This window comes from Phaseolus vulgaris, chromosome 6 (assembly GCF_000499845.2).
Source record: "Phaseolus vulgaris cultivar G19833 chromosome 6, P. vulgaris v2.0, whole genome shotgun sequence".
Classification (NCBI taxonomy): Eukaryota; Viridiplantae; Streptophyta; class Magnoliopsida; order Fabales; family Fabaceae; genus Phaseolus; species Phaseolus vulgaris.
Window position 1 is genome coordinate 4,533,502 of NC_023754.2, and position 11,907 is coordinate 4,545,408.

The following is an 11,907-nucleotide window of genomic DNA, read 5'->3' on the forward strand; positions in this document are numbered from 1 at the left end:
ATCATCATATACAATCGTCCTCCTTGGGAGTGTATGAAGCAAACCTCTTTCATCCTATCCATGATAATTCCTGGAAAACAAATGTCAGGAAACGAAATTGATGTATACTTATAATCACTCATAACATAATTAAAGGAGCTTTGGTTTGATGGAGTGCAAACATTTGATTATTCGAAAAAAGAAATGTTTACATTGCGAGCAACTTTGTTGTAGACAATTAGTGACTTCCCTGGCATAGGCAATTTATCTGGATGGAACACAGACACTAGTATTGTTTGCCCAACTTGTAACTTTGACACTAAGTCTTCTTTGTTGTACAGGGGCAAATACAACTTTATGGAACACCGTCGATTTTTACATAAAGAGCATAGATTTAGACTAAGTCATTTTCTTTTTAACGAAAGAACTGAACTAAGGGAAGCACTAGAACATTTGTCATAGTCAGATATATTTAAACAAGTTGAGGGTGTCAATGTTACATTTGGAAAACCATTAGAACCTATGGATACAAGTAAAAGGGGTCGGGGAAAGAATGTTGTTGGAGTAGAACAATGGAAAAAAGAGAAGTATATTTTTTGACCTTCCTTATTGGGAGACGAACTTATTACGCCATTTTCTAGATGGCATGCATATTGAGAAAAATGTTTGTGACAATGTTTTGTATACGTTACTCAATGACCCTAAGAAATCAAAAGATAATTTAAAAGCCCAAAAGGTACTTAAAGAAATGGGTATAAGGAACTTTGGCCAGATGAAAGTGGAATATTTCGGCCAAGTTTGTTTTCCTTGTCAAAACCAAAGAAAAAAATGTTTTTACAAACACTAAAAGATGTCAAAATGCCATATGGATACTCAAGTAATATTTCAAGGTGTATTGATTTGAAAGTTGGAAAGATTTTTGGCCTCAAGAGTCATGATTGTCATATTCTTGTGGAACATTTACTACCCATTGCCATACGTAATGTTACCAAACAATGTGACTGTAGTGGTAGTAGAACTATGTTCATTTTTCGACAATTATGTGGCAAAAGTTTAAGTCAAATCGATCTTGATAAACTTCAGTCCCGCATCATTGAAACTCTTTGCCACAAGGAAATGTTATTCCCTCCTACCTTTTTTACAATACAACATTAAATATGTACATTCTTATTTCATTTTTTGAATATATAAGTGGACTAACCGTTGTATTATTTGAAGACTCGTTTTTGCTTCAAGGTAAATGAAGATCTCGCTAAAAGAGATGTTATGTTCAAAATTGCCAAATTGTGGAGGGAGTATAAATGCAAGCTTTGGAATGAATTCTATAACCCAATGTTAAGCAGAAATGACCTGATAAAGAATGTTTCAAATGGTCTTAGCATCGAGCATTGGGCTATATTTGTGGATTATCATCTCAAGCTTTCCACAGTGGTACATACTTTTCATTTCATATATTTTCACTAAGCTTGATTTTAAATTTGCAAAAACGGATTTCATTTTACTTTGTAGAAACTGTGTAATAGGAATAAAGATATAAGAAGGAAACAAAATATTCCTCACACTGGTGGTGCTATGCCATTGTCAAGAAGGAGGGATAATTTGGTATATTTACTTATATGTAGTTTTGTGAATTTGACATATATTTTGATTTATAATATATTATGAATTTTGTAATTATATTATCCTTTTTGGAACGTATAGAAAATTGAGACTGGTAGGAACATTGGTTGAGCTAAGATGTGGAAGATCACACACAAGAGGAAGAATGACACGTATGTTAATGATGAAGCTATGGAGATTGGGGTAACTTCTAATTATATCAGTTTTGAACCTCTCATTTGCTTCTTTATGTTGAACAGAGTAATTGTTTTTGGTATATACTATTTTTGAGACATTATTTTGGACTGTTTTGGATATTGTTTTGGACTACTTTGGATACTGTTTTGGGAACATATTGTCTCTGCCAAGGGTATATATAGTTTTGGACTATTTTGGATACTGTTTTGGACTGTTTTGGGTTATTTTGGATATTGTCTTGGACTGTGTTTGGGAACATATTGGCTCTGCCATGAGCTAATTCTGGTTGCTTCCATTGTTATGTAGGAAAAAATTGATCAGCTAATGTTGGAAAATCCAGACACTGCATCACATATATGTCCAAATGATCTAGTTGGTGTTATTTTTGGAAAGGAGCATCCAGGGAGGGTCAGATGATATTCATATGGAGTTTTTCCTACCCTTGCTTTCAGGAAATCTAGAACAAGATTAAGTATGAGTCATGGTTCCTCTAGTGGTGGGTTGAAGAAAAGGTAGACTAGAAGGAAACTGAACTTGCAACTGTAAGGATCCAAATGCATACTCTACTAGCCTACATTGCTTCCAGACCAGACGTGCCGAAACATTTTGCTCCAATGGCAACAAATTTGGTACTAGCATCTATTAATGAGGTATAAATTACTATACTTAAAATTTTATTATAACACTATTTTTATTTATTTTTTAAAAATTGTCAATTAACTATAAACATATTTTAACTTATTCCAGGCACCAGATCTTGGAAGTGGTGCTCCATCACCAAACCAGAATATAAGATCAAGTGGAGGCATTAAGACAAATTAGTATTGAGAGTTTAGTTGTAATATGTTTAGAAAGTGAACAATTTATATTTTGACAATTTAATTTACTTGTTGTTTGGACTATTTTGACATTAACAACTTTGTTCTCTCAATGAATGAATGAAGTCATCTTTTGATTATTATATTTATCAATTTTAATTATATTATGAAGTATAATTATATTATGAAACTTAACTGTTTAATGAAATTTAATTATAATATGAAATTAAATAATATTATAAAATAGAATTAAATAAATTATTATAAATATTAAAAATAAAATTAAATATTTAATTTTCAAATTATGACAGTTATAAATGTTATTTATTATAAACATCATACTATACCGTATTAAGTGGCGTTTAAAGCTGCCACTATTTACGCTGGAATTGGTTTACCCAGTTTTAAAATTAAGGCATTTATAACTGACGTAAATTACACGCTTAAAACCGCCACTTTATACAATGCATTATATGGCGTCTGCTACAACGGTTCTCAATTGACCACCACATTAAACTTTGTGGCGGCAAGAATTCTGGCGGTACGCGCGCGGTACCGTTACAGACGTATAATGTGGTGGTTAAAAACGCCAAGTTATATGAAAATAACCGCCACCACATACATGTTTTTTTTTGTAGTGTGGACGGGAAATGTTCTCGTCGGTTGACCTTAGTGGGACTGGATGGAGAGCTCCGCTTCTAGTCTGTCTCCTTTTGGTGCACTGGAACAATACTCGGCTGGGACAGAGGGAGCTCTACCCGTTGATCACACTCCAACGATCAAGTCAGTGAGAGCATAGAAAATAACTATTCAATTTTAGTCTTAAGTATTTAGAAACAACCTACCATTACCGGGGGTCTCAAGCCCCTTTTATAGATTTCCCTTGAACTACTTCTACTAATGAGAACATAATCTCAACAACAAACATATAATCATAATAGAAAACCACATGTTCACGTGCACCTCTTATCTTTGGGTGCTAACAACAAAAAATATTTTGTCTGCATGTGCACCATTATTCTCGGGTGCTAACAACATTATTCTCAACAGCTTTTATTGGCATTTAATTAACGAATGTTATAAACAAACAAAATATTCCTTCTATTTTAACTAATTTTTTCGATTTGTCTTACCAGCGCTTGGGCCGAGCTCCTGGGTTACCCTTTGGACCCATGTTGACCCAAAAATCGAGTTGACCATACCAAAGTGCTAGAACCAAGATCCCGAGCACTTCTGTTCAGTACACCTAATAATTTATATAGATGGTTCTTGTATGTTGGTACTGAAATAAAATTGAATTTTTGTGATTGGTTATTCTATCTTTGATTGAAAAATAAAATAAAATAGATTATAATTTATAAATTATTAATGTAATTATATATATTAATTATAAAAAATTTTCTTTTTTCTCTAGGTGCAGCTTGAGTGGGAGGACTTCTTTCACTTGTTTTTATATATTTTCTATACTAATTACATGTTTATCGATTTATAATTTTTGCTAAAAATTATCCTTATCAACTTTTCCTTAGCTCTTTGCTTGTCTTGAAGCAAACCTCCTTGTAGGTAGGTACAGGTCTTAAGCAACAATGATTAGTTTGATTTTTGTCAGAATTAGTTCAGAACTGAAAAGTCATCATTACTTATGTTTTGAGCATAAGTGTTGCATACTTAAGTACAATACACATGCAGTTTATATCATATAAGGCTTTTTGAGTCATGCAAATTTTCCCAATTCAGTCTCATTCTCAACCCAGCTAGCTCTTTACACTCAACTGGATTTAAAAATTCTCAAACAATTTTTGTATTTCATTTATATCTCTTAAGATAACACAACAAGCATGTGTGGCGTTTCTGGCTAAGATAGGTATATCAATTTTATTTATTTATATTATTATTTCATTATTTTTATTGTCTGTTTTGGGCTTTTAAATAGGCTTGAAAACATCTTACGGTTAGTTTATATGATCCATGCTATGTGCTAGCTTTTGAACTTAAAATTCAACACAACCATTTTAAGATTCTGAAATCACTTATATGATTGTTTTCTTGCTTTGTGGCTCTATCAGTTCTCAGGTGGGTACTCGGTTTGATGAAATGACTTAGATCCTTGAGCGAATTTTCTGTAGTGTACAATATGCACCTCAGTGTGCTTCTCACACTTGGAGCTTGTTTTTTTTTTTTCATCAGCAATGAATAAATAAAATTAAAGAGATACTTCAGGGTATCCCAATCCATATACAGTGTGCTTCTTCTTGAAGCTCTTGATGATGTTAATGCAGTAACTCATGACTTATCAAGCAATATCAAACCCTGTACTACCAATACATTATATGTTCTACTCAAGAACCAAAGACGTTGTATGGTGTTCTTAACTTGTATACGATTGAGACAGCTGAAGTGTCCCATTTTTTATTTTATTTATTCTTTATTAATAAAAAAAATATTATATGTTCAACTATTCTATTTACACACAGTAATTTAAAAGTTAACTAATGAAATCACAAACTAAACCTAACACAATTACTAAACAAACATTTAAAGTAAACCAGATGCAAAAAAATAACATAGCAATTCAATGCATGACACAAACTCAGTTAGTTGTCTTCATTCCTGAAGTTGTTGAACTTGAATTCAACCATTTTGAAGCTTTTTTGTGATATTCATCAAGGAAAACATGCTTCAGATGAGGAGGCAACGTTTTTACTTCAACTTTTCACAAGCTTTTGGATGTCCTCCACTTTCAATTTCTATGGATATAGTTTTGGAACATGCATCTCTAAATTCTTCAAGCATCTTCAATCTCTATTTCCTCTTCAGTGAAACTGTCATACAATGATTATTTTATCTATATGACTTGGCATGTGTAATTGCTTTTCCTCATTCTCATTTAATTCCTATATTTTTTTGAAAAAGTTCACTACATCTAGTTGTCAATTCCATCGTTACTAATCTAATCAATAAACTTAATTTCATCTAATAAATTATAGATAAATATTTGTATATATTTGATATTAAACTCAACAATACTTAAAGACCAACCTAGACTTATCTGAAAAATTGATAGATTTAGCTATAGGTATTTTCTTTATGCATTATATAGAATAAATATTTATTTTATATAACTACTATATGTAATAAATAATGATATATATATATATATATATATTAACATATGATTATGTCCAGTTCTCCCATTTTTATTATTTTATTATTATTTTTTTAATAATACGTTTTTTATAACAATAATTGTTGTTAGTTGAAGTGTTGTCAAAGTTAAGTATGAAATTTTTTATAATATATATATATATATATATAAATATATATCATGTGATAATTAAAATTTATCATAAATAAATATGTTATATTTATGATAAATAACTTATATTTTGATATCTTTACTTCTAATTATTAATAATTTATTTCTAAGAAATATTTAATTTCAACTTAGAATATAAAAATTAGATAAGTTAAATACTTCAGTTCATATTAAAAACATATATCCCATATATTAGGAGTGTATTTTGATTTTTATTATTAAACTATATATTTCAAAAATATTTTTACCTGTTAAATCATTCAGCTATAATATTAACAGAATAATATATATATATATATATATATATATATATTACAAGTGTATTTCCAGATATAAGATATAAGTTAATAATTTTTATTTCACTCATATTTTAATGTTTTTTATATAGTTATATCTATCAAATGTATTGTAGTATTTTAAATAATAAGTACAGTTTTTTAATGTTATCATAATAATAATTTTTGTAGTTTTATCAGCATTTATTTCAATTTAATATTTTTTTATGTTATTTTTTTTTCATTTATAAGTACGGTTTGATTTATATTTTAATTCTTAAAATGACTTTTGTTCAATATTTTAGTTATCTTTAATAGCATGGTGAACCTGAATAGGCAATTAGTGTTTGTTTAACAATTTAACAATTATTCTGATTATTTTAAAATCGTCTTTATAAGATAAAGTTCTTATAAGTATAAAAAAAATTATAAACCTATACTTAATTGATAAAATACAAGATTTTTAAAGATTGAATATATCGATTAGTTAATGCAATCAAAATATATCCTTATTATATACACCGTTATTATATTGAAATGATGAAATCAAGAACAGCTAGGATTGAATATTAATTGATTAATCTAATCGATAAGCGTATTAAACACGCACTACAAGAAAAAAAGGTTTTAATGGAGGTTATTTAGCGGAGGTTAATATAACCCTAGGAACTGATTTAATTAATGAAGGTTTTTTTCTAAAACCTCAAGAAAATAATGAAGGTTTTCTAACCTTAGGTAAATTCCAAAGGTTTATTCTAAAACCTCAGCAAAATAATGAAGGTTTTTTTAACCTTCGTTAATTTTCAAAGGTTTATTCTAAAACCTTAGCAAAATAGCAGAGGTTTTTTTAACCTTCGTTAATTTTCAAAGGTTTATTTTAAAACCTCCGTAAAATAACGGAGATTTTTTTAACATTCGTTAATTTCCAAAGGTTTATTTTAAAATTTCCACAAAATAACGGAGGATTTTTTAACTTTAGTTAATTTCCAAAGGTTTATTTTAAAACCTTTGCCAAATAGCGGAGATTTTTTTAACCTTCGTTAAATTCAAATGATTTATTCTAAAATCTCATCAAAATAATGAAGATTTTTTTAATTTTCATTAAGTTTAAAATATTTATTGTAAAAATCAATAAAATATTTTAGATTTTCTCAAATCTCAATAAATAAATATAATTAATTTTTTTATAAACAAATAATTAAAAATATAATTTTAATATATTTGATAACTAAATTCTTTAAAGTTTTTGTAATTATAGCATAATTTTCATTTAATAACTTTATATTATATTAAAATAATTTTATTTATCAATGCTTAATATAACTTTCAGAATAAATTTAATCAAGGGAAGTTTTTAAATATTAAAGGTTTATTTAATGAGGTTTATTTGAAAACCTCCGGAAAATTGTAGAGGTTTATTTGAAAACCTCCGATAAATGGCAGAGGTTTATTTGAAAACCTTGGTAAACTATTATAATTTTATTTCAAATTCTTTTTGTTTTTATCTTTTCCTTTCCTCTTCACTTCCGGTAGACCCTAAACCCGCCTTTCATTTCCATTTTCACTTTTCTTCACTCTCATTTTCGTCCAACTCTCACCTCACTCCCATTGCACATCACTGGACCTTTGATTCTACTGCTCCACAATGAAATGTGCTTCTGCTATTCCAGCACGGAACATGGTTCTGCTACTCCACCATGGAACTTGCTTCAACCTTCGCTCCACCACAGAACCGCTTGTCTACAAAAAAGTGCAGGTATGTTCCGTGATTGGTGATGTGGTGTTTGTTATTTATTGATCTTGGAACCCTAATTTTTCTAATCAGTTTATTTTCGTCGTTAGTGCGTCGTTCTCGTCATTCTTTGTGGCTATGGTTTATGATTGAGGTTGTGGTCCGTGCTTCGTGCTTCGTCTTATACCAAACTTTGGGTTAGAGGGGAAGGAACAGAGGAACAAAATGATTGGTCCCTTGTTTAGTATCAATTAAGGGTAGAGAGGAAGAGAATTAAGCTGCTGAGTGCTGATGCTTTTTCATATTCAATCAGACTTACTGTTTATGCTTGGGATACTTTTGTGTCAATGCAGGGGGTTCTCCGATCTCAGTTACAAACAGCAAATGAAGATACTGAAACAAAGAATAGGTATGTCAATCCTCTTTGTTTTCTATTTATTATTTATTATTGTTGTTATTATTCTTATTCTGTTATCGCGACATACAAAGCATTAGTCAACTTTTTTTTTTCTAAAATCAATATTATCTGCATTTCAAGTTTCTAACTTCCAAATTCCACATAAACATTGTCTATTAGTAGTTGAACTAAGAGCAGAACTTACTTACTGTTCTATGGAGGTGATTTGTACTGTTCTCTAATTAGAATTAGAGTTTCACCTTGGTAATATGTATAATTATTTAATGTAAAGCTTTCTCCACATATTAACGAGGTGAAACTCCTATTCTAATTGAAGAACAACAGTTATTGAACCGTATGTAAGTCTTACCTTAAACCAGAGCAATTTGTTATAAGTACACTATCCATCTTTAGCATCCCTTTTAAGTTGAGTAATATTTCTGCTCTGCATTTCCTTTAAAGATCTTTTGGTCTTCTTTCTTCCAAACATGATAATTAAAGGCGATCCTAGTTCAAATCCATGTTTTCATCAAGAAATCCAGTTTTATTCTTATGATCAATTTGCTATTTCTTGGAAGAAAGTGAAAGTTGGAGCTGCTTGTTTCAAAATGAGTAAGGTGCTTATTGAAAAAATTATAACAATTCTCTGAATATGCTAAGCAACACACCAGAAGTTGTTTGGATATATAACATTGTTTCTGCTAGTTTTATCATTCTAATTTGGTAATTTTAGCTTTATGTTTTATTATTTTAATTATTTTGTTCAGCTTTTAAAGCTTGTAAAACAAACTCTTTTGATAAAATTCAGAGCATGGTTTGTGAAGCAAAATCATGTAATTGTGATTTGCTGCAGCTATTCTCCAAAATATTTAACCAGTCTCAAAAGCAGAGTGTTGCAACAAAGTTCAAGGTAATTTTGTAGCATTTCTTGTGCTTAATAAAGATTTAAAAGAAATGACTAAGGCTTGTTAAAGTAGATTTACACATGGTAATATAAACCTACTCTCCTGAAAATCAAATTATTGAATAACAAAGTACAGAAAGTATAAAGAGAAATAGTTAAGGGCAAAAATCTAAATAGTTTCATTCTTTTAGGTTCAATTGTTCAAGTTGATGCATCAGTTGGAGAGCACCATGCCTCACTTTATTTGCTGCATAGCACCAAATATTCGCTGCATGAAACAACCGACAATGTTCTTTCTCTCGTTTTCATCTTGCACTAGCTTCTCTTTAGGTTGTTATAATCTTCTTGGGTTGTTATTAATTTTTGGAGTTTTGTGGAAATGGGAAAGGGTTAAGTGTGTGAAGAAAGTTAAGAAATTTAAGATGGGTCACCACTCTTGCTGAACCAACAGAAGGTTAAAGGAAGATGAGAAGCTCATTAGATACATTACCACTCACGACTATGGTTGCTGGATTGAAGTTCCATTTGGGTCATTCTTCTACCAAACTTGGTTCTTCACAATCCGGTAATTGGATTTAAACCCTGTCTTTTTGTAATTCTGAATGCTTGTATTTATCAACTAGTGTATTGTCATTTCTTTCTGCTTTGCAAGATACTGTAGCAGTACACTGTTTTGTAATAGATATGAAATGGATCACTACAGTTATATGACTGTGATGTGATTCTATGTTGCATTATCTCCTCACTCAGCATTGGCTATTGGATAAAAGTTATATCTAACCATATAATACAAGATTTTCTTCTAAAATTGGAAACTGTCTTACATGGCTTAATCAACATCAAAAAGTTCTTGTCAACTTCCTTAGCATGTTACTTGATATACCATATTGATAAGTAGTTAGTCTGCTTTGGATAATAGGTCAAATATTTGTCCAGCATAGTTCTACAGATTCAACACATGGCACAACCTCTTTCATCCTCTTTTAAGAGCCATGTTTCTTACAGTTTTAGTTTTCTAAATTATTTAATCACCTTGCACAACAAAACCATGACACTTGTAGTATGAAGACCAATTTTGAAAAACACTGATGAGATTCTTAATGTCCAGCCAGTGGAAACTGCTACTATTCAAAGCAGTACCATGCTTTGCTCTTGCATTTTCTGTCCAATTATGTCTTTCTTCTTTCTATTAAATAGGCATAACATGGTTATAGCTACCAACCCTATAAATTTTTTAAATTGATTAGTATGAGGATATTTGAAGAAACCATGGTATTAATGGTTCAAATTAATTGGAACATGATTAATCATACATAGTATGTTGCTAATTTTCTATATAACGAGGAAAGTAAGCAATTAGAAATTATGTAACTTATGTAACTTGCTAATTGATTTGAGACCTGTAGCACTAGTTATGTAACTTATTATAAAAGCAAACCAAAAGATTAATTTCTGGTTTAGATAATTACATTTTTTTTAAAGTTTTTATACATAAAAACATCATTATAGATTTTACTTATAACTTTTTTAGTCTTTACATACATTATTTAATTTCTTTTTAGGGTGTATAACTATAATAAAAATATGTAAATATTAAAATCATATGTATTTAAATATTAGCACCAAAAAAGAAAAAAAAAACGTTTTGAAGCTATGAAGATTTGAAAGGAAGTGTATGTTAGCTCATCCTTACATTAGGTATTTGGAACTCTACACTAGTTATATATAAGTACATGTAGTTACCGTATTAGATGACATTTTTTTTTGGCAATTGCTAATGTATCTTTCAAATGCTGAAACATATTTTTATTTTTTATTATTTAATTGATAATTAGTACGTTTTTCAGTAAAGGAAAGATTTGTTTTTACTATAATCCACATAATGATTGTATTTATAATATTATAATAATTTAGAGTATTATAAAAAAAATTAAATAGCTTGTTTTATTTTTCAAATTTACATTTCTAATTGTGATACATGTTTATATTGTAGGTTTTTGATCAAAGAAGTGTGCCCACAAATTTTGGACATCAAGAGGAGCATACGTGATTGATGAAGAATTTAGTATATTATGGAAATGTTTTTTGACTTATTTTATGCTTTGTGAGCAATATGTTATGTTTTCATTTGTAGTACCTATTTGTCTTATATTGCTTCCTTGTAATTTTTTAACTCATATTTTGTGTTTAATTTGAATTTCAATGTGTTTACTTGATATATTTTGGTATACTTTTATAAATATTTTGATATATCTTGTCAATTGATGAATGTTATATCCATTTATTTGTTTTATTTATTGAAAAATTACTTTAACAAACATAGATAAATAAATACAATAGATGTAAATAATTGTGGTTTAAAAAACACATGAATGTCTAATTGATAAATGAATAAAATAAATAAAGTTTACGGAGGTTTTGAAACCTATGGTATTTTACGGAGGTTTTGAAACCTATGATATTTTACGAAGGTTTTGAAACCCATGATATTTTACGGAGGTTCTAAAACTTATGGTATTTTACGGAGGTTTTGAAACCTGTGATATTTTACGGAGGTTTTGAAACCTGTGGTATTTTATGGAGGTTTTGAAACCCGTGATATTTTACGGAGGTTTTGAAACCTATGGTATTTTACGGAAGTTCTTAAACTCTTGGTATTTAACAGGGGTTCTGAAAGGCTTTTCCTGAG

General features: G+C 29.5%; 1 protein-coding gene across 5 annotated transcripts; it reads left to right on the top strand.

The window, feature by feature from the left end:
• Positions 1-7,654: 7,654 nt before the first annotated feature.
• On the top strand, positions 7,655-11,436 carry LOC137830978 (uncharacterized). 5 transcript variants are annotated; one of them, XM_068638430.1, is made up of 5 exons: positions 7,655-7,941; positions 8,271-8,326; positions 9,123-9,224; positions 9,410-9,783; positions 11,212-11,436. In XM_068638430.1, exons 1-4 carry the CDS (start codon positions 7,831-7,833, stop codon positions 9,426-9,428), a joined length of 288 nt encoding a protein of 95 aa, XP_068494531.1. In that variant the 5' UTR covers positions 7,655-7,830; the 3' UTR covers positions 9,429-9,783; positions 11,212-11,436. The 5 variants fall into 5 exon arrangements, with proteins under 5 accessions (XP_068494531.1, XP_068494530.1, XP_068494532.1 ...); XM_068638429.1 differs by having other exon boundaries at positions 9,607-9,783; XM_068638431.1 differs by having other exon boundaries at positions 7,657-7,941; positions 9,168-9,224; positions 9,607-9,783.
• Positions 11,437-11,907: the final 471 nt, after the last annotated feature.